Here is a 24,022-nt window from a genome sequence, read left to right on the forward strand (position 1 = left end):
TGTCAGTCAGAGGCTGCGAGGCCTAATTTTCGCAGTTTTTCTTTCCTGCCATCCACTTCTTGGTCTTTCCTATGAGCATATTTTACTTCATTTATGGAGCAGTGTCTTCATGATAGATCTCTAGGAATACTAATACTAATTTTCTAAAAGTTTGTTTTCTGTATGCAGTTTTCCTCCAAGTCCTCTTCCTCCAACCCCCCATCCCCTTTCCTTTTTTCATTTATTTGCCCTCTGGTCTTTTCTGTCACACTGAGGTTTCCCTCTGGTCTACACTAAAGTGTGACGCACTCAAAGGGTTGCCTGAAACTGTCTTTTTGTCACCTTCCAGTTTCATCGTTGGGGGACCTGACCTAGGCAACTGTGCTCACTGGGGGATTTCCCTGGTAAGTGTGCGGACTTTCGCCATGTCCTCCTGCTGTCCTTCGGGACCACCTGCTTTACCTGGTTCCTCAAGTCGGCTTCAGCTTGCCTACAGCAATGCTGTCCCACAGAACCTTCCACAAGGATGAAAGCCTCTGGCCTCCTCTGCATTCTATCGGGGCAGGGAGGAAAGGGGGCTGCCTGGCCACGTGGAACAGGGAAGGAGATGTGTATGAAGGACACAGAACTTCAAGGGAAGGTCGATGTGCCCTCATAAAACTTAAGTTTTGGAAATTTAATATTTATTAAAATCTGATACTAATATTTTTATTAAAATCAACACATATGAAGTCAAAGAGAAAAGAAGTTAAAGAATCAGTGGACAGGCAATAAGGGAGGAAAAAGAATGATCATTTTATCTACATCATCACAAACTTTTTCCATATTTAATATTTTTTCAAGCTGACTTTAAATCCCCTGTATTAACACTGCAACTCTAAGCTGCTGATAGAACACTGATTTCAATGAAACATTTTTAGAGTCTCTGTTTTTGGTCACTCCAATAAACTTACATTCTAGTTACTTACTCTGTCTCCAGGTTTAAGTAGCGGTTCATTCTTACTAGTCAGTTTATTAAGAAGAGTATAAGCTAGTTTTAAACTCCGACTCCAAAGTTTGCCTAAAATAAAATAAAAACACTAAGCAAAGTAAAATTTAAGAAACTAATAATTAACATTTCAATGTAACAATCATATACCCCATAACGTACGATTCCTCAGTTATTGGAAATTCAGGACGTTTCCAACTGGTAACTATTTTGCACATAATGAACATCATAGTTTTCTCTCAAAAACAACTTACAGATTTATTTTTCTTAACACAAGAGTACACACTTTTATTATAGAAAATTTCAAATATAGAAAAGCCAGCAGAAAAGAGTCAGCATTCTTTCTGTTATATGTGTGCATATATAACACATATGTACATATACAGAGGGTGCCCCAAAAATATATACACATTTTAAGAAACGAAAACTGTATTAAAATTGTAATAATATGTACCGATAACAAAAGGTCAATATACAAGTCACGTTTGACTTCTGCAATTATAAGACGTTCTCAGAGTGGTTATCATCAGTGTCCAGACACTTCTGATTATGGTGAACTACTGCTTGAGCAACATTGACCAAAGTGTCCACTTGTATACATTTTTTGGCACCCCCGTACATATACACATAATACACACACACACGTATGTATATGGATGTGTAATTTTCAAGACATGACATCATACTTCACCCTGCTAAGTTCGATCAACACTGCACTGTGAACGCACCTTCACATCATTAACTATGCTTCAGTCACATCCCTTAGAAGAGTGGCATATAATTCATGAGGTGGGCTGTATCTTCATCTCCACTTTTCACTCAAGACAAGACAGGGAGACGTTAAGTAACTGGCTGTCTCGGTGGTGCGTCTGGACCCCGGTGCGTCTGGACCTGCCCATGCTACCCTCCTGGCACGCAGTGCCCAGCCCCGGTGAGCTCCACAGAGGAGAGCTGCCTTGAGGAAGATGAGACTAAAGGACAGTAAAGAGAACTGGAGGTATCTGGGCAGGTGTACTGAGGTAGGAAGAGAAAACCTGAGTCCATCCCAACACCTGAAGCAGCCTTAATGCTCAGAATGCCAAACAACTCGCACCAGTGCCCTAACTCGGCCCCCTAAAGCCTGTGGCATAAGCGCACACTCTCTGAGTAAATGCTCAAGTTTTCCTGCAAACAACACAAAACACAGGTGCAATATGTGAGTGCAGGACCTGAGAAAGAAATGGGAAAAAAATGTTCAACCCAACATGTTGCCTGTCTATATAAGAGGTCAATTCAAGATGGGAATAACTGTAATACATAAAGATTTCCAAAATGAATCCAGGCTCCATATAAAAAGAACAATGCATCTTGACCAAATTAGTTTTATCCCAAGAATGTAAAGAAGTTTACCAGAAAATCAACATAACTTGCCAGATTAACAAAATAAAGGTGAAAAAAAGTAAAACAATGTAACAATTATTCAGGATTTTAAATAGTTTTACAACTCCTTCTTAAATTCAGAACGAAATGAAACTTCCTTAAGGCCATCTTTCAAAATCCTACAGGAGACATCCTGATTAGTGGTCAGATGGTGAGGCGCTCACTCTGAGAAGCAAGTCAGGGACAGGCACCTTTTCACTGAGTGTCGGAGCCAGTGCAAGGGGGTCGGGGGGTGTAAAACAACAGGAAACAAACAATTGTCGTCATCTGCGGATGACATGACTATGTACAGTATTAATCTATTATAACTGAATTAGTAAGACTTCCAGATATAACAATATACAAGAACCATTTGATTTCTATACACCAGTAATAATAAATAAAAATCTGAAATAATACTATTTACAATAAGATTAAAATAAACATGCAAATACCTAACAATAAGTGTTATAAAAAACATGCGTCTCCCCCAGAATATTATAAAACATTACTGGCATAAAGTGGAAGGATTTCAATGGAAGGATATATTATTTATATCTGTGTGCTGGAAAGTTGTTAATGGTCTTGAAACTATTCAAAGCAACAATAGTCACATTTCAACAGGTGAGTCTATGGCAGATGACAAGCTGGTTCTAAAACTGACACTGAAATACACAGAACAAGCATAGCCAAGACACTTCTGAACAGGGAGACAGACGCAAAGACTTGCTCTATGGACGGACGCCAAGGCTGGGTAGAAAGCTATAGTCATTGATGGGATCAAGCAGAGCACCCCAGAGCAGATCCACTCATGTGCACGACCCCAGTGATGACACCGGGCACTACAGGAGAATGTGGCACCGTGGAGACAAGAACGGGACAGCTGTCTATTTTTCTTGAAAACCTGACCCTGGAAGCCATCCCCATACACAAACTCACTCATAGTGGACGGCCGATCTGAATGGGAACAGCAGAACAGCACTTCCCCCAGATAACAGAGGAGCGTCCTGATCGCAGCCTTGGAAAGGGCCCTTGAAGGGGACACACAAATAAAAGAAGGTGAGGTGGGCAGAGCTTCTGTTCACTCAGCTGCCACTCCAGGACCACGGCCAAGGTGCCTGGGAGGAGACACCTGTGGCACGTGTCGCTGACAAGACTGACATCCAGAAACAACTCCTGCAAATACCCTACATTACATAAAAACATGTGCAGAAGATCCAACAGGACTTAGAAAAGGAGAAGACCCAAGTATTAAAAAACAGGAAAGATCTCTACCTACTTAGTCATCAGGAAAATGGAAATCGATGCCACAATGAAATACCACCATAGTCTCAGCAGATTAGCAAGAATTAGTAAGCCTGACAATGACAGGGAGCAGGTGGGACTCGCGCGGTGACCAGAGTGTGACCGGGAAGGCCTGGCCCTTCCCACCGCAGTTAGTGCCCCCCTCCGAGAATGCACGCCACGCCCCCAGGAGCAGTGTCTGTGACGGCTGACCACGGGAACGACCCAACGTCCGCCAGCGGTGGAAGAATGCGTGGCTCCTGGAACGCGCGCTCCTCGACGCGCACGAATGAGCCAGTCACAGGTAAAAGCCCGCCTCCAAGCAGGCAGAGTGCTGGACGCGGAGCCGCACGCCCCCCCCACGACCCAGAAATGAACGGAACGCAGAGAGCATCAGCGGAGGCCACACCACTAGAGGAGCTGAGACGCGAGGCAACGTCCTGGGGGCTGCGCTCACCGTCTGCCGGGGCCTCACAAAACGACCCAGAACGGAACGCAGAGAGCATCAGCGGAGGCCACACCACTAGAGGAGCTGAGACGCGAGGCAACGCCCTGGGGGCTGCGCTCACCGTCTGCCGGGGCCTCACAAAACGACCCAGAACGGAACGCAGAGAGCATCAGCGGAGGCCACACCACTAGAGGAGCTGAGACGCGAGGCAACGCCCTGGGGGCTGCGCTCACCGTCTGCCGGGGCCCTCACAAAACGGGGGTCACAGACTCGTGCCCACAGCGCTGCTGCTGGGGCACCGAGGAAGCCGCAGCGCTTGCCAGAGCCGCCGGCCTCCTCTGGGAAGCGTGCTGAGTCCCAGCGCCGTGTGCAGCAGGAGCCAAGAACCGCACAGAGACCTCGGAAAAGCCAAGTGGGGTTCTCAGGTTGTCCCACGAGACAGAAGCCATGACTGGGGACCCAACAGAGAAAAGGGACAGACACAATGCGCCACGCACAGGGAGGTGCCGGGGCCAGGGGCGGGCAGACCCGGCCTGGGCTGGACTGCAGTGACCAGCCACCTGCCTGGGGGCAGGGGGAACTCCTCTCATGGAAGATGACGTCATCTGGAGCCTCCATAATTTTTTACACATAATGTCCAACACCTAATTTAAAAAGTACTAGGTACCCCAAAAGATACGTTCCCCAAGATAAAGCACAGACCAGAGGGACTGGCCGCAGCAAGCCGAATCCAGGGATGCAGAAGGAGCCTTTCGGTGACCATGCGAATGTGTGCGTCCCAGGCAATGGAGGAAAGGATGAAAAAAGTACAGGGCACAGCGGGGATCTCCCAGAGAAACAGAATAGGAATTAGAAGAGCAAATGAAAATCCTAAACTAAGAAGACACTGACTAAAGCTGAGAACTCATCAGGCGTTTCATAGTAGACTAGAAATTTGGGAACTAGGATTAGAGAGTTTGAAAAAAGGGAAATCTCCAGACTGAAGTACATACAACAGAGAGCACCAAAGGCACGCGGGACCCAGAAAGGTATAACATAGACATCATCGGAGTCCCAGGCGGACAGGAGAGAGAAAACGGGGAAGGAGCAACACTCAGGAGATCATGCCTGCAATTTTCCCCAAATGGATGAAACACACCGTTCCACAGATTTAAGAAGTCCTGCGGACCCCACACAGGAAAATTCCAAAGAACATCACACCTCAAGATACACAGTAAGGTAGCTGCAAGGCAAAGAAAGACATTTTTAAAAGGCAGTCAGAGGGAAACAGACACAGCAACAGGGACAGAGAAACCACGGTGACATCTTTCCTGTCAGACAGCACGATATCTTCACAGCGCTGAGGGCAGGTGAGTGAGCGCCGACAACTGCGATGAAATGAACTGTGGTCACACAGTCTCTGAACACAGACAGGGAGCCTGCAGGCGGCAAGAAGGGACACTGTGTGGCAAAGGGAGAGTAAAGAGCATGCCCACTGACTAAAGACACCAGGGAACTGTCTGACAGGTGGGCACACAGATAGAGAACACAGAGCGAGGCAGCAGACAGACAGTCAGGCACAATAAAACATGAAGGGAAAGGGGCCCCCTGAGACCCAGCAGGAGACCCCACAGGGGCGATGTGGCTGGTCAGTCCCTGTGGCCGGGCAGGGGCAGACACGCAAGGCCCTGCACCTCACTGCGGGCTGCCCAGCACCCACAGCCCACACCTGGAAGCTAGATTCAACAGGCAGAGGCTGTCAGCAAACCACAGTCCTTGCAGGTGGGCAGCAACGTCCTTTCCAACAGAACAACAGACCAACCTCCAACGAACACGAGGCAGAAGTCATACTTAACAGCGGCAGATCGAATCCAGAAACTTATCACAAAGATAAGCTATCATGGCCAAGTCGGACTCTAGAAATGCAAGGACTGCTTAACATTTGGAAATGAATCAATGCAATTCATCAAATTAATGGGGGAGGGGAAAGAAACCCTATGATTATCTTGACAGAACAAAACAAGCATTTGATAAAACCCAATGCCAATCCATGATGAAAAACTTTAAGGAATAGAAGAGAACTTCTTTAAGCTTACAAAGAATTTTTACCATAAAACGAGTGAAAACAAACCTCAGTAAACATTCCAGTTCCTGACCTAAGATGGGGATGCGAGAATGCCACCGTCCCACGTCACACTGGGGGGTTGTGCAGCGAGGCCAGAAGGAGGAACAAAGGTGCCTGCTTTGGTACCAGGACAGGACTCTGTATACTGAATGTCCCAGAGATATACAGACAAATAATTAATAAACAAAAAAGAATTAGTAAGTTAATTTAGCAAGATTACTAGGTACAAAGTCACCATTTAAACAAGCCAATGACACTTCTCTATACAAGTAACAAATGAGTAGAAAAAATGAAAGACACTCAAGACTTCTGAACTCAATTACTGAGAGAAATTCTGTACAAATATTACTGAGAGAAAATAAAGAAGGCCTTAAGTAAATGGGAAATATTCCAGTCATGAATCACTTCTCTTCAGATGGAACCACAGATTCCATCTGTGCCAATCAACAGCCCAGCAGGAACGTTTCTGGAAGCTGACAAGCTGATTCTAAAGCTCACTTGGAATGCAGAGGGCAGTAAAGGCCTTGGGGAACAACCAAAGCTGCAGGACTTCCGTAGGAGACACAGAGACTCCTAAAGCCGCAGTGATTCCGGGGTGCGGGCAGACATGCCAGTGACAAACACAGAAAGCAGAAACGAGACCCAGGTCTATTTCCCACCCGGTACATGACAAAGCAGCACCTCGGGGGGAGGACTGGCTTTCCAGTAAATGACAGTGGGTCACAGTCCTCAGAAGGAAAGCAAATGACCCTGATGTCACACCACACACAAATTACACTGTAGGCGCATAACGCCTGAAGGTGAGAAATAAAACCAGTTTTTAGACGGGAAGGTAGGACAGTATCTTTGTGAACTTAGGTTTGACAAAGACTTCCTAAATAGGGGAATAAAACACTGTAATAAGGGGAAAGGTAGATAAATTGGGCTACGTTAGGTTAAGACTTCTCATTTATCTAAAGCCACAATTAAAAGTGTTCAAAGGTACTCCAAAGAGTGGAAGGAGATAGGTGTGAAACGAGTATCTGAAAAGACGGATGTGAAGCGTGTAAAGAAGAGAACATTAGCCGCTGAATAGAAAAATGAACCAAAGGTTTGTAAGGTTCCTAGACAGACAGACAACACCTAGTGTCAGCGAGGGCGTGGAGCTTGGCTGGCACCGTGCCGGGAGCTACGAGCCGCAGCCACTGGGGACAGCAGCTGGCGGGGTGCCCGTGTGCCACGGACACCCCTCAGCCGTTCCACAGCACTGTGCTCAGCAGCCCGGCGTGGGACCCAGCCACATGTCCCCCAGAGACGCAGATGCGTCCTGGCACTGAGAACACAGTGACATCCCTCCAGTGCCGGCCCGCACGCCCGTGTACGTCCCACTGAGAGCCAGGTGCTCCGTCAGCACGCAAGTCGCCTCTGTGCGAGGGAGGGAGCGAGGGCCACAGGCGGAATGGGGCCTCGTCACCTCGACCTTCTCCGGCTGGGTCCTGCTCACAGCAGCGCATTCCCACACTACATGCTTATCATTGTGTTACATAAAGATGCCAAACACCAAAAACACACACTATATGATTCCGTTTGCACAAAGTTCAAAATTAGACCAAAGTAAACGCCATTGTTCAGAAATGCCCCTGTGGGGGGAGGGGCGCCTGCCGTGAGAGACGCTCTATTTACTGGACAGCTGTGAGTGTCTGAGGAACGTGTGCTACGCTGCTCTAGCCGTCTGTCCAGGTTGCATGGCGTGTGCAGTACTTTACAGCTAACCCAGCGCCTGGTTGCCTCCTGGTGACACTTGCCGTAGGTGAGGGTATGGATGGCCTTCCCAGCGGTGTCCAGGGCGGTCAGGCAGGGCGCTCGGGGCTGCGTCGTGCCCCAGTGCTGCAGGGCAGCCAGCAGCGATGGCGGCCAGGGTGTCCCAGCAGCCAGAGGCTCCCCTCTCAGCACCGCCATTTGGCTTCCCTCAGGCTTTGGCCGGTTTGGATCTGGTTGCTGGACTATAAGCAAAATTGGGATTTTAGAATCAGCACTGCAGCATCACACACACATTCAGTTTTTAAGCATTCATATTTTATAACTTTGTCTTTTAAAACACCAACTATAAAAATGAGACAGTCATTTATTTAGATTTCCTTATCATTATGATAGTCACAGACCAGCTGACTGAAGGACAGATGGAGGAGATTCAGCACAGCAAGGCCCCGGGTGGCAGGCGTGACGGACAGGCTTTCAGGGGCAGAGCTGACCCTGAGAAGCAGGTCCCGCTTACAAGGGATGAAAGCGACAAGTCACCACTTTGGTTTGGGCACTCAGAGGAACCATCACCATGGCGAACAACAAAAATAATGTAAAACCTTGTATTTCCAGTGGACATGTAACCAAAATTTGCCCAAGTATAAGAAAAACTGCCCTCAAATGTATCTGTATCATTGAACTCTGAATTTGAAGGGCATTTATCTGATTATAAAGGGAAAACAATGCCCTGAGAGCCGTGTCTAATCCTCAAGTGTGGACGGAACAGCTGGAGCTGGTCCCAGGGGAGGTGACAGGGCACAGAGGCGGTGTGAGGGGCAGTGGGTCGGAGTCTGCCCCGTGGTACTAACCACCTTCTCCCACTTGCATCTCCCACTTCATTTCTGCTCCTTATCTACAGGCTTCTACTTCTATGTCTTGGTAATCTTTTAGAAGATGAAGCTATATTCTTTTCTTCCAAATATATACCTCATTCATAAATAAGAGGGCAACATTCTGAACAGGGGCCAAAACTATGCTGAAAATATAATCCCTCAAAATCATGGGAATGGCAGTCTTTTGGAACGGAAGTTTAAACAGGAATGGGAACGATGCGTAAGGTGAAACCTCCGAAGCATTCCTGGAAGCTGAACGGCTAGACCAGAGGCATAGAGGGGCGGCATCACGTAACCACGGGCAACCAGTTTCCCACGCGGGCAACTCAGCTGGCAGTGGCCCCGACGCCACGTCACCGCCACATGGCGACCAGAGCTGCAACAGGGTGTGTGGCTTCTGTGTGCTGAGGTTGCGGCCCCTGTGAGCCCGCTGGACGCTCACCTCCTAGCACCTCCTCAGCGTCGTCCAGGAAGAACTCCCTCAGCGGGGGCCGCTTTGGCCGCTTCAGCGTGTCCAGCAGTTGCCGGATCTTGGAGGACACTCTGCTGTTCACAGGGACACCTATCATGGGGAGAGGGATGCTGAGGCTGGGCAGCCACTCCCCCCACCTACCTGAGAAGCCAGCAGGCACTGGCCCCTCAGCAGCCATTCTGGAATTAATTCATCACCAAACATTTCTGGGCTGCCTTCCGTGAACTAGACCTTGTTCTAGTCCCTGAGCCAGGGACCCCTTTCAGGGGGTTCATGAGGTCAAACGACAGCTGACCCTTGAACAACATGGTTTGAACTGCACAAGTCCACTCACACACAGCTGTAAGAATAAACACGGCACGTTTTCCATCTGAGATGGGAGTCTGTGGACATGGAGGGCTGACTGTGTGCAGTGACCAAGCCACTTTAGACGGGGACCTGAGCATGTCAGATTTCAGTATCCACGGGGGTCCCAGAACCAATCCTCCACAGGTACCCTGAGACAACCAAGTTTTGGGGAGTCAAAGTTATACGCTGATTTTTAACTGTGTGGCGCTTGGCACCCCTGACCCCTGGGGTGTTCGAGGATCAACTGTCCTTCCTGAGTCACGTCAAGATACCATCCGCCTTTTTCACTCTCCTCCTCCCATGAGCGCACACTGTACTTTTCCAGAGGCCACCGAATGTGGTGTCTTCACAGATTGAAGGGGGCCGACACACAGGACCCAGCTGCTGCTATCACACCAGCGATGACACAGACTGGCAACAACAGAAAACAAGCCCATTCTTCCCCCTGAATTTTCAGTTTATAATTCTTTTCACAATGTGTGCTATCTACATTCATGTATGAGGATATTCCTGTTACTTTTAAGTTAATTAATACATATTTTAAAAAGTCTTTAGTTCTAATTTCTAATATGGCAGATATGAAGAGACAGTCCACATAAACTAAAAGCTCTGTGGTGTCCTCAATGATTACTAAGAAAAGCTGTTCTAGGAGAAGAAACGTCAGCAAAAGCACAGGTAAGTAAGAGTCGCCTTCAAACAGCTCATCACCTGCTGGATGAAAACAAGAAAAATGCGAACCCCTGCATATAAATAAGGACACGTGACGCGGTGATGAGCGCTCTGAGGACGACGGACGAGAGCACCGCCGGGAGCACTGCCGTGCAGCAGGAGTAAGCGAGGCCCGAACCCCGGGCACACCACCGTCCGGCTGCCAGGTGGCAGCTGACACCGTAAGGCTTTCCTCCACTCGGGAGCCAGGCTAGAATCAAGAACTGTATTAACTCGTCACATCCCTTTAGTCTCCTTTAATCTGTAACATTTCTTTGTCCTTTATGACTGACATTTTGAAAGAATACAGTTTTTTCTTTTTCTTAAGCAGAACATACCACAAGTTGAGTTTTACAAGGTTTTCTCACAATTCAATTCAGGTGCTGCCTTCCTGGCTGAAATGCTACCTGAAAATCATATCCAGAACCATGGGACGGCCACCTGCCTTGTGAGAACACTGGTTTCATCACCCAAAGCGCATCTGGCCTCTCCGTTACATCACCACTGTTGTTTCCTGTGAACTCCTAAGCAGTGTGCGAGGAGACACTTCAAGAGCACGTGCACACCTTGACCTCAGGGAACTTTCTCCCTGCACTGAACAGCCACGAATCATTCCTGCCACACCCATTTTTACTGTAATGGTGGCAAAGTTATTTTCCAGCCTTAGCATTCCATTCACGTGGAGCAGTCGGCACTTGGCATCCTAAGCATCTGTCAAGTATCTGTCTGTCCATCTGTCCATCCATCATCCATCCATCCATCCATCCATCCTTCCTTCCACCCACCCACCCACCCACCCACCCATCTATCAGGAAGGGCTCAGGGATGGCTCTTTTCCCAATGGTTATAAATCATGATGGTTCTTAACTATTTGATGCACAAACTCCCAATTCAGCCAGCGGGACCTGTGCAACTTCATTTGTGGTGTGCCCCACCATTTTTAGGCACTGCCTTACGTTCTGTCCTAAGACACACTCCCCTGCCCTGCGCTGAGCTCACATTTCCCCCAGCAGTTCTGTCCCCCTCTGTGGACAGGGAGCAAAGACCAAGACGTGGTCACCAGGTGCTCACTGCTACTGCAGTGTCCTTGCTTCTTCCAACTGACAGAGTAAAAAAGTACACTGTGTACACTCTGTGTTCCTGGATACACACGCACACCTACACGGACAACTCACATGTGTGCACAGACAGGTCACATTTGCATCTTAGAGACCGGGAGGCCACGCCGGCCCCTCCGACCCCAATCTTGCCCATCCAGTCCTCGGCTGTCTTTCCCCGTCACACCTGCATATCCCTCTTCCACAGTGAGACCCACCCCCCAACATCAACACCTCTGCTCAACACGTGTACGTAGTGATTTCCAATGTGCTTCACCCACCGCCTACAACACCAGCCCATTAACAAGAGTCCGGGGTGGCTTGCTGTGCTTCCCACTCACCCTCGGCCAAGGCTGAGGCTGTACTGCCAAACACCACGCCCATAACTTACCTGTATTAGCTCTCCCCCCACCACCCCTTGAGTGTGCCTACATGTCTCTTGGAAATACAGTCGAGTTTGTTTATTTCTGCTTGATTTCAGTTTTAGGGTTCTTTAACCTATTCCCACCTTTAAGTTTTGGATATGCAGAACATTAACGAACTTGCGAATATCAGAACTACAGCCCGCATCGCTGAACCACGCGGTCTGCTCTGAGAAATGTGTTGTCGGGGATTTTGTCATTGTGTGCACATCACAGAGCGCTCGCACACAAACCAAAGGGTACAGCTACCACACCTGGGCTATATTAACAAACCGCAGGAGAGAAACCAGATGACGAGCTAAATAGGTCAAAAAAATTATTCAACAACAATCATGATAGAATTTTCAGGAAATTGGGGAAAAAAGGGAACTTCCTCAACCTGATCAGGAGTGTCTATGAAAAACCCACAGCTGACATCACAATTACAAAACGGAAGAGTGGATGTTTTCCCCCAACAACTGGAAACAAGGAAAAGTTATGTCTGTTCTCAACACATCCAACTGACACTTCTGGAAGGCACAGGTACTGCAGTAAAATCAGAAAAATACACATTCCTACAGGCAAATGATTTGGAAATAAAAGTAGAGCTGTATTCATAGACAATATGATCATGCATGCCCGTGGAAAAAATATTAAGGAATCCACCAAAAAAAGCTGTCAGAACTGGTATAAGGTCAATATAAAAAAAAATCAACTGTATTTCTACACACTAGCAACAATTGGGGGAAAAAACAAATACCATTTATAACAGCACCAAAAAAATAACATAGTTTGGCATATGTTTAACAAAATATGTGCAAAACCTTTGCACTGAAAGCTATGAAACAGTGCTAAAAATTTTTTTGTAAGTGCTAAAAATATGGAGAGATAGCAGGTATTTATCAACTGAAGTATACAACAATATTGTTAAGATGCCAATTCTCTCCAAATTGACCTAGAATCAATAAAATACCAATCAAAATCCAGCAGGAATTTTGGTAAAAATGAACAAACTGATTTAAAAATACATATTAAAATGCAAAGGAGCTGGAATAGCCAGAGCAAATTTTAAAATGAAAAGCAGAGTTGAAGACAAACTACACGATTTCAGGATTTATTATAAAAATACAGTAATCATGACAAATACAGGAAATGGGACAGCACAGAGACCCAGAAGCAGACTCCTCTCAAAACTATCTACTGATTGTCATGGAAAATGCCTAAGAAACTCGGTGGGGACACAACGGTCTTTGTAACAAACAAGGCTGGAACAATTGGATACCCACATACGATGATACTAACAACCAGCAGCTTGGTTCCTTCCTTGCACTTCGGTTAAAATTAAGTGAAGTGGCTCATACACCTAAATGCAAGACCTAAAACCATAAAATTCTGGGGGGAAAATTAGGAAAAAACCCTTACAACCTTGAATAAGGTAAATGTATCTTAGATATGACACAAAAGTAGGATCCGTAAAAGGAAAATTTGGTAAACTGGACACCATCAAAATTTTAAAATTCTACCCTTTGAAAGGCACTGAAAACACCAAAGAGAATGAAAACACAAGCCAGATGTAGAGAAAATATGAATTACAAATATGGTAAAGAACTTGTATCCAGAATATATAACAAACTCTCAAATCTTAATAAGAAAACAAACACATTAAAAAAAGACGCAGAAGATTTGAGCAGACCCTCCTGAGAAGACAAGCAGGTAGCCAATTAGCACCTGAGAAGGGAGGTGCTCAGCAGCATCAGCCGAGAGGGAGACGCAGGGGAAACCGGGAGGAGCCACTTCCACACCTGCTGCGATGGGTACAGCTTTAAAGCGCAACAGCGCCAATTGCTGGCGAGGAGGCGGAGGAACTAGAATCGCATCACCCATGGCGAGAAGGCAGGACACAACCCTTCGGCAAATGAGCCTGGCAGGGTCCTAAAGAGTTAGACACAAACCTACTACACGACCCAGCCACTCTTCCCCTGGATATTGACCCAGAGGAAATGACAGCACACACCCAGGCAGAGGCCTGCACACGAACAGTCCTACAGCTTTCTCTATGACAGCCCACGCCTGTGCCTCGGAAGGGAAGTGGATAAGCAGAGTGCTGGGCGCCCTCAGGGGGAAACACTGCTCCTCAGCAAAGGCAGTGAACCACGGACACGTGGAAGAACGTGAAGCTCAAAGTGGTTCTGCAGGGGGCAGAGGCAGACAATAGACAGCGAAGGCTGTCGGGTTCCACCAATGTAAAATCTGGAAAAAGCAAACTCATCTAGTGTCAGGAGGTAAATTGGTGCTTGCCTGAGGGGATGCCAAATAGGGCAGGTGGGTGGCCTGATGGGCACAGGGCTGGCAAAGGCCGCGTGTCCCCAGTCTGACTGCAGACAGACGCTCTCCTAAAACTTACAAACTCACACACTGAAGTATGTGCAATTCAGTACGTGTCAATTATACCCCAACTAAGCAATTAATTCTTTTTAAATATAAAGAGTAGTAAATCAAAGAAAAAACCTATCTAACCAATGGGAAACCTACTTCCTGTTGCCTCAGTCTGTTCCTTTTGCATCTGGAAAAGGAGCTAAAAGACTTGGAGAGAATTTCACCTACTGCTTAGGAAATAAAACACACATTCAGTCCTCGCTCTGACATCCTCAGGAGTTTCCTGCAACTGAAATCTGCTGCTTGGGAAAGAAAGCTTCATGTGAGTCTGGTAAGACACCGGAACCGTTTCAGAAGGAGGAGGTCTTATCTGGGACACGATGAAAACAGCGCCGGCACCCTGTCCGCATGTAGGGACCGTGCGTGCTGCTGGACCATCTCGTGGGCTGCTGACACGGAGCTGTGGGGACTGCTGTGCCAGCGGGTGTGCCCAGCAGGCGTGTGCTCACGCGAAACAGGCTCCGTTCGGCCACACTGTGCTCAGATAAGCGACTGGCCATGCTCCTGGTTTTCCTGCAGAATCCCAGGGCCACACCTCGTTGGCACACAGCTGACATCGGCAGGCTGTCTCCCGCCCATTCTCCTTGTCCCCACTGGACACTCAGACATTCCCGTTACTCCCGCACACAGTGCTTTCTGTACTAACGCTCACTGTGCACATGGGTCCGTGTCTGTGAGCTGGGTGACTGTGACCAATGCCTGGCTCAGGCCGGCTACAGTCAGTGCACTAAAGGGTGTCCAAACATGGAGGACAGCCAGTGCCCTGAGGCGTCAGAGGGGAAACAGAAGCATGCTCACCGCCCGCCGTGTCCAGGAGGCTCCCACTGCTCCGAGGGGCACCTCTCATGGAGCCTGGCTGTGGGCGCTCGCAAAGCCGATGCTGTATGAGGCCTGTGGTGACGTCAGGAGGGGCCGAGCGCAGGTCTGCATTTGAGAAACAAACCCAAAACACAAGTGCGGTTAATTCAAAAGACTAACAGTTTCAACACCACTCGGCTCAAGTTTCACTGGCTGAGCTCTAAGTGTGTGGGGTCGGGGGGATCCCGATGTGTTTTTCTGGCTGACCAGGTGCTCGGAGCCCTGCGGAGTCCCAGCCCCCAGACATGTCGTGTAGACTGCCGTGCGTGCGTCCGTGCACATCGCTGAGGGTCTGGACCAGAACCACCACGCTCGGCACAGCCGGGCGAGGGGACCCACCCTCCACAACGGCTGGGGGGGTCTTACTCCGAACTCTCCTGACAAGCGGAAACACATTTTACATCAGGTGTTAGGGACCACTTTTGTCATATTATAAAAAAAATAACCAGGCTTCTATAAACTGCATCCCAGCCCCCCAGAGACTGTGCTGGATGTCCTGAAGAAAGAACTTCGAGGCTTCGCAGAATAAACCCACAGCAACACAACTACCCTCCCGGCCTCACTATTAGGAGACGACAGCAACGCTCTTAGAGCAGAGTCCACTCATGTCACACTGCGAGACAGACTGGTCAGACTCGGAAATGTTCAGTCACTCCGGCCACGGTGAGAACGTGCGTTTGTGCTGAGTCTCCACCATGTGGCACATCCGTCTGTGAACTGCTACCGCACCCTTATCACAGGGGAGTCTATGCTTGGGAAGGCACCTGCCAAGCGTGTCTGCACAACTGCCAGAAGCTGTGTCCTCCACAACACGGAGGACAGACACTTGGCCACCTGGGAGACCGGTGTCAGCCTGTCGGGCGATGTGTAATGGGTGGAATCTTCTAACAAGTGCTTCTGCCATCCAGAAGACATGCTAATATTGAAAATGTTTACATTCTGATCATTTATCTATCATTTCATAGCCAAGGCAGAATGCAAACTAGGAATTTTTTTGAAATACAAGGTCTGACAATTAAGTTCACGAACTTGTTGCACAGATGTTACTAACCTTTTTTTTTTGACATCAGAGGGATTATTCATTATGAATTTGTACCAACTGGACAAACAGTTAACCAAGTTTCCTATTTGGAAGTGCTGAAAAGGCTGAAACAGACGACCTGAACTTTTCGCCAACAATTCATGGCTCTTGCATCACGACAATGCACCAGCTCACAGGGCACGGTCTGTGAGGGAGTTTTTAGCCAGTAAACAATTAACTGTATTGGAACACCCTCCCTACTCACCTGATCTAGCCCCCAGTGACTTCTTTCTTTACCTGAAGATAAAGGAAATATTGAAAGGAAGACATTTTGATGACATTCAGGACATCAAGGGTAATGTCAACAGCTCTGATGACCATTCCAGAAAAAGAGTTCCAACATTGCTTTGAATGGTGGACTGAGCGCTGGTGTTGGTGCATAGCTTCCCAAGGGGAGTACTTCCAAGGTGACTGTAGTGATATTCAGCAATGAGGTATGTAGCACTTTTTCTAGGGTGAGTTCGCCAACGTTAATTGTCAGACCTCATATATAGAAAGATGAAGTTATATGAAAGCAAAACACAAACTCATTGATTACCTAGCAGAAAACAGTATTTGGAAAAATCTAACTCTAATGACAGAGTTTTCACAACCCTTGAAAACCCTTAACGTTGATTAAATTAGCAATTTAAAGTATGCCTTTTATAGAGTTCCTCCAGTTTAAGAAGAAAGCTCAGGGGTTTGCAGCTTGCTGTGGCCCCACAGGACACGCACTGTCACGGGCGCACGCTGGCTCGTGTTAGAGGACCGCACCTAACAGTGAGGAGGGACAGGGCCCACTGGGACCTCGGGCCCTGGTGGCCGACCCAACTTCCGGTCCTCCCTCCACGTCTACAGAGCAGACTGGTGACAACCACACACAGTCCGAGGACCCCTTTTAAGGTGCTCGTGCAAGAGCATCTGTGGGCTTCACCTGCCAGCTATGCTCAGCTAACTACCCCAGAATTTGTGTTTAAAAATGTGATTTCAGACAATGAGAGCTTTGCGATCTTTTCCTTTCCGAGGTTCCTGTAATTCACAGGATTGGATGATTTGGAAAAGATTATGCATCTTTATGACTTGGCTTTGACTGACACCCTCTTCACGTTGAGGGGCTATTTACCCGGGTGTGTGGAGAGAGAAAGGCCAGATCGCAGCTGCAGCCCCAGCCTGGCCTCAGGACAGCTGGTAATGGAGATAGACGATGGACCCACAGCCGTGCACATAGCCCAGGCTCAGGGTGGCAATGGACCCACAGCCGTGCACACAGCCCAGGCTTAGGGACTGTGATGGACCCACAGCCGTGCACACAGCCCAGGCTCAGGGACTGTGATGAACCCACAGCCGTGCACATAGCCCAGGCTCAGGGTGGCAATGGACCCACAGCCGTGCACACAGCCCAGGCTTAGGGACTGTGATGGACCCACAGCCGTGCACACAGCCCAGGCTCAGGGACTGTGATGAACCCACAGCCGTGCACACAGCCCAGGCTCAGGGTGACAATGGACCCACAGCCGTGCACACAGCCCAGGCTCAGGGACCATGATGGACCCACAGTCGTGCACACAGCCCAGGCTCAGGGACTGTGATAGACACATAGCCGTGCACACAGCCCAGGCTCAGGGTGACAATGGACCCACAGCTGTGCACATAGCCCAGGCTCAGGGACTGTGATAGACACATATCCATGCACACAGCACAGGCTCAGGGTGACAATGGACCCACAGCTGTGCATAAAGCCCAGGCTCAGGGTGACAATGGACCCACAGCCGTGCACACAGCCCAGGCTCAGGGACTATGATGAACCCACAGCCGTGCACACAGCCCAGGCTCAGGGACTATGATAGACACATAGCCGTGCACACAGCCCAGGCTCAGGGTGACAATGGACCCACAGCCGTGTACACAGCCCAGGCTCAGGGACTATGATGGACCCACAGCCATGCACACAGCCCAGGCTCAGGGACTGTGATGGACCCACAGCCGTGCACACAGCCCAGGCTCAGGGTGACAATGGACCCACAGCCGTGCACACAACAAAGTGCAAAGGTGGAGGTGACAGGGATGCTGCTGCTAGGGGACCACGGGGAACAGCCGCAGTCACATCATAGTGACCGTCCATCCTGCACTGTCACCTGTTCAGCTTCAGCCTCCAGAGACACCATTTCTTTCTCGGGGTCCACGGGAGAGGCCCACACCCAAACCCCAGAAGCATCAAGAACTACTCGTGCCACCCAGCAGCCCTCTTCAAGATGAAATGAGAAGGTGGGTCCTGATGGACACAGAGGCACCTGTCCTGGAGAGGCCGCAGCAGCAGGCACTGACCTAGGTGGGCGTGGGCGGCTGGTGTCCCTCCCGCGTGAGACGAGGTGGAAGAAGCAGATGACGAGGAGGACGAGCCCTGGATAGCCCGCTCAGGCCAGGATTCGGCGCTGGCACGGCTCTGCAGTGCAGTGGAGGGGAGCTGCCCCGGTCGCCGTAAAGAGCCCTCATCTTCTGAGGCAGACGACGTATCTGTGGTTAAAGTAACACGACAGGCGTGATGCAGGGCGGTCCCCGAGGGGGCGGTCCCCACACTGGCACCGGTGCTGCCCTGCCCTGTGCACCCCCAAGCTGCGCCCACACGTGGCCCGGGGTCATCTCAAAGGTCGCCTTAATCCAGGTGGCCTGTACCGACCTCCAGAAAGGTCAAAGGGGCCCCGCCCAGGAAACTGGTTTGTGACCTGGCTTCCCCGACTCTGTCTCGGGGTGCCACACAGTGGGAGTGAGGGCAGCCCATCTGCTAACCGGCCTCAGCACATCCCTCGGCAGGGTCCCAAATATTACAGGGATCCCAAGGGCTGAGCCCACAGCACATCCACACATGGTGACGCAGAGGGAAGGCTGAGCTCACCCCCACGTGCCGTGGTGTCCTCCTGGTGGGCAGGACTGAGCTGAAGCTGTTTCAGTCAGCAGAGCTCACTGTAACCAGGCTCCGTAGGTCACACGACCGCATGTCATTACAGGTTTCACAGTGATTTCAAGGTTATTTAAAAACTGGGTAGCATCTATAGTTACTCTCAGTAGGAAGAAAAATTTAACAGCCATTGGTAAGATTTGTTTCAACAGTATAAACTTTTTGTTAAGCAAGGAAGCAATACCCAAAGCACTGAATTATCTTGTGAATCTGGTGTGTTTGGCTCTTAGTCCCAGTTTCATGACTTAAGTGCCCGAGAGGAGGCCATTAAGCCACCACGTGGGGTGGTTTAGTAGGAAGCATGTAACGTCACCGCTGAAGAGAAGCTCCAGAGTGAAGTTCACACTGGGTGGTGATGGCAGCAACCATAACAAAACCACCTAAAGAACCCTCCAGATGGCCTCGTCCTCGCCCAATTAGGGCCTAGTAACAACACAGTAAATAACAGCTAATAAGATGAGAACTAACAAGCCTTAATGCAGGGAGCCCTAGCATTCCACCAAGAGCCCCTTTTAGGGTCTTCTCTTCACTAAAGGACACAAACAACTCAAATCTACACAAACGTCCTACAGAAAGCAGTTCCCGTCTGCTGAGGGCAGAGTGCACAGCACAGATTTTCAGAGCAGGAACACTGCACACGCTAAACACTGTCAATCTCCTAATCTTCCCCACAAGTCAGAGGATATTCCAGGTCACAGGGAAGGAGGTGGACCAGAGGTAGGCGGAAACCCGGCAAGCCGACACCCTGGTTGTCCTACCTGGCGGGGTGCAGGCTTCCGTGGACGAAGGCACAAGAACAGAGCGTCTCTTCGAGGGCAGAGGCACCTTCCTCTCTCTGTACTTGGCCAAAGCTGCTTGCACAGCTTCCGTGTGAACATCTGCAAGGACAGCGGCAGTGAGACACTCCTCTGGGCGTCGCATTTGACATGACACGTTAAGTTTCATCAGGTGTAAAGGAAACACACGCTCAGCCTCTGCCTACACAGTGGTCCCACATTTCTTTAAACACTACTTTGTTTGTATATTTGACTTTGGAGCCATGTAAGTATTTTCAGCTATAGGTCAAAAGTATATAACAGTGAAATCTCCCAAACTGAAAATAAGATGAACAAATGAACCTGAGTGTGTCTTGGTACTGGGCATAAACTACTCCAGATGACCTTAAAACACTGTGGTCGGACTGCTTGGCCTCTTCTTCTAGAGAAACCTGCTAAGGACAAGAGGCCAACACTGTGCAGGCACTGTTGGTGGCAGCAAGGGCACTGTCATACTGCAGCGTGTGTAGGTCGAGTGGGATAGAGCAAGTGAAGAGTGGCCCGGCAGTCTGATTCTACTCTCCCTGGGAAACCAAGACACTCGAGGAGACACCAATGAAGATAAAAAATGTACAGGGCGGCCGGATGGCTGAGTTGATTACAGCATGAGCTCTGAACAACATGCCGGTTCGATCCCCACACGGGCCAGTGAGCTGCGCCCTCCACAATTAGATAGAAGACAACAAGCTGCCGCTGAGCTGCCGGAGGGGTGGCCGATGGCTCCGTTGGTTAGAGCGCAAACTCTCAACAAGGTTGCCGGTTCAATTCCCTCATGGGATGCTGGGTTGCATCCCCTGCAACTAAGATTGAAAACGGAGACTGGACTTGGAGCTGAGCTGCGCCCTCCACAACTAGACTGAAGGACAACAACTGGATTTGGAGCGGATGGGCCCTGGAAAAACACGGTGTTCCCCAATATTCCTCAATAAAAAATTTAAAAAAAAAAGATAAAAGAAGTGAAAGCTCTGCAGTCCTGAATCTCAGCGGATCACATCCATGAGTGCATATGGTATGCTGTATTTAAATAGTATGTCTTACATCTGTCTGCTGTAAATGTCCAGAAACAATGACCGGCCCAACAGCAACGAGAATCCCTGGCACTCGACTCTGGTCTAAACTGCAACCCTCACTGAAGGACCCTCCGAAATGGCAGAAGCAGGGCAGGGGCAGGGAATGCACAGCCGAGCCTGCAGCGTCTTGTCACAAGAGCAAAAAGGACAGGACCCAGCAACTCCCACAGCTGTGCACCCGGTGTGAAGAAGGAAGGGAAACTGTGACTATCAACCAGGACGAATGCTGGAATGCATGAACACCAAAACGATACTGCAAAACAAGATGAAAGAACAGCAAGGAAGGAAAAGAGGCATACAATTAATTGGCTGACATGGTAGGAAGCCAGTGACCCCACAAGTTATTCTGAAAGGAGTAAATAAATGGAAAGCATGGAGTCTGTCTGGGCTTTCCTGTACCACACAGAACGTGAGTGGACTTCTCGCACAGAAGCGTCCCAGCCTTTGGATGGAGGATGACACCATCAATTTCACTGGAACATTCTGCAACTTTAATGAATTAATGGATCAAGGCACTGAGAACCACTGGCTGCCAATGCCCCCAGAAAGAAAGAGATGGAAGAACACAACGCCATCTCTGAAGAAATCTTATGAACCACTGGAAACCCTGACCTGACCCTCACAGAGCCTGGGGAGCTGAGGAGCTGGGGACCAGTGCCCAGGAGCTGGAAGACGCAGCCCAGGCTCTGCCAGACTGGAGGGAAGGAGTCCACAATAAGAAAAACTGGCAACACATAGCAACCACTTGTGAGGTATAGATCTTTCTGGGTCCCGGGCCCAAACAAACGTTTTAAAAAGCCGTATGAATATTTGGATATCTGATATTAAGAAACTGTTGTTAATTATTTTGTGATACTGGTATTATCTTTTATATTTACATACACTCTTTTCAGATACCAAGAGCAAGACTATTATGACACCTAAACGAAGTAACAGGATCACTGAGATTGGCTTTAGAGTCACCAAGGAGGGAGGCAGTAGATGGGGTGTAGATGAACGGATCCAAGCCTGAGCCACCGGGAGCTGGGCAGGTGGCCCAGTGGGTAAGCACACTGTTACTTCCACTTCTGTACATGTAAACCTTTTCTCCAACAAGATGTTTTTAAACTATTTAAAAACCTTATAGTGAAATGGCTGATAGGGTGCTAATTGAGAAAGATGAAAAAGTCACATCGAGAAGTATTAAAATAAAACCCACAAACATCAAAGGCAACAAGACAGTTTCCAGAGAGAGTAAATCATCTCTAAGGATCAAGAAACAGACCAGCATTACTCAATAGCATACCCCAGGTGCAGGAAGGCAACATAGTATTGATGAAAAAAGTGGTAAACCTAGAATTTTAATATCCAGCCAAATTACCATTTAAACGCCACCCTCTAATAAAATTCTCCCAGACATACAACTGAAAACACTCATGGAAGGTGTTTGGAAGAGAGACACATCTCAGAGCCCCTGCAACAAACACAGCACTGACTGGGCCATACTCTAACCTTTACGGCTGTCTTAGAATAAACAAAAATGTAAGTACAGACAAAACAACCCAGGACTAAAAACCCAGGACTAAATATCAACACAATAGTGGTATAAACCAACAGATCCAAGGAGCTCAACAAAGCACAAGAAACAAAGACAGTGCAGCAAGGCACATCATAACCAAACCACTCAAAACCAGTGAGAAAGACAAAAACCTTCCAAGTGCCAGAGGCAGAAAGACACAGTGCACACATGAGAACAATAAGGAACAAACTTGGAGGACTAACACTATTGATTTCAACAATTATTACTAAGCCACAATCACTGAGAGCACACATTGCCATAAAGATAGACGAGACATCAACAGAGCAGGACAGTCCAGAAATGGCCACCTGCGTAGGTGACTGCTTTCCGACAAATGAGCAAAGACAGGGTATGTGTCACAAACTGTGTGTCCACACGCAGAAAGTGAGCTTTGATCCATGCCTCGAACTCATGCTAAAGGATGATGATAGACCTAAAGGTAAAACCTTAAAAGTATAAAGCTTCCAAAAGAAAACACAGGTGAAAATCTTTGCGACCTTGGGTTACACAAAGCTTTCTTAGATACAAGGACAAAAGGACTATCCATAAAAAAACTGATGAATTGGACTTCATTAAAATGAAAAACTCCTGTTCTTCAAAAGCCATTTGAGGGCCAGCCCGGTGGCTCAGGCAGTTGGAGCTCCGTGCTCCTAACTCCGAAGGCTGCCGGTTCAATTCCCACATGCGCCAGTGGGCTCTCAACCACAAGGCTGCTGGTTCAACTCCTTGAGTCCCGGAAGGGATGGTGGGCTCCGCCCCCTGCAACTAAGATTGACCACCGCAGCTTGAGCTGAGCTCCCGGATGGCTCAGTTGGTTGGAGTGCATCCTCTCAACCACAAGGTTGCCGGTTAGACTCCCGCAAGGGATGGTGGGCTGTGCCCCCTGCAACTAACAACGGCAACTGGAGCTGAGCTGCGCCCTCCACAACTAAGACTGAAAGGACAACAACTTGAAGCTGAACGGCACCCTCCACAACTAAGACTGAAAGGACAACTTGAAGCTGAACAGGACCCTCCACAACTAAGATGGAAAGGACAACAACTTGACTTGGAAAAAAGGCCTGGAAGTACACACTGTTCCCCAATAAAGTCCTGTTCCCCTTCCCCAATAAAATCTTAAAAAAAAAAAAAGCCATTTGAAGAGAACGCAGAGACAAGACAAAGCCTGGGAGAAAATATTAGCACACCACATTTACCATAAAGGTCTTGCATTCAGAAAATAAAGAATGAGAACTAGAATCAAGTTCACAAGGGCGAAGACAGTTTGCTAATATGAGCTGTGTGGAACTGGATGGTGGGGAGGGAGAAAGGGAGACCAGAGGGAGAGCGTGGTGGTCCCGACATGACCCTGTCCTCGCGACCTGACCATGTCCGTGCGTGCACGTGCGTGTGCACGCCGGCAGGGCTGAAGGAGACGGGACGCCGTGAGA

The 24,022-nt window shown here is 48.6% G+C and overlaps 1 protein-coding gene across 5 annotated transcripts in view; it reads right to left on the reverse strand.

The window, feature by feature from the left end:
• DIP2A (DIP2 acetate--CoA ligase A) overlaps positions 1-24,022 on the reverse strand; it is an 89,214-nt gene that overhangs the window by 39,622 nt on the left and 25,570 nt on the right. For 4 of the 5 annotated variants that reach the window (XM_074319417.2, XM_074319528.2, XM_074319453.2 and 1 more), the window contains exons 4-9: positions 19,908-20,027; positions 18,519-18,707; positions 15,074-15,199; positions 9,256-9,375; positions 7,986-8,183; positions 948-1,039 (exon numbers count right to left, since the gene is read on the reverse strand). In XM_074319417.2, the coding sequence (XP_074175518.2) occupies positions 948-1,039; positions 7,986-8,183; positions 9,256-9,375; positions 15,074-15,199; positions 18,519-18,707; positions 19,908-20,027 (845 nt within the window). The remainder of the gene's footprint in view (positions 1-947; positions 1,040-7,985; positions 8,184-9,255; positions 9,376-15,073; positions 15,200-18,518; positions 18,708-19,907; positions 20,028-24,022) is intronic. The other variant, XM_074319562.2, reaches the window with a different exon arrangement.

Source organism: Rhinolophus sinicus, chromosome 17 (assembly GCF_057876585.1).
Source record: "Rhinolophus sinicus isolate RSI-liver-muscle chromosome 17, RSI-T2T, whole genome shotgun sequence".
NCBI lineage: Eukaryota > Metazoa > Chordata > Mammalia > Chiroptera > Rhinolophidae > Rhinolophus > Rhinolophus sinicus.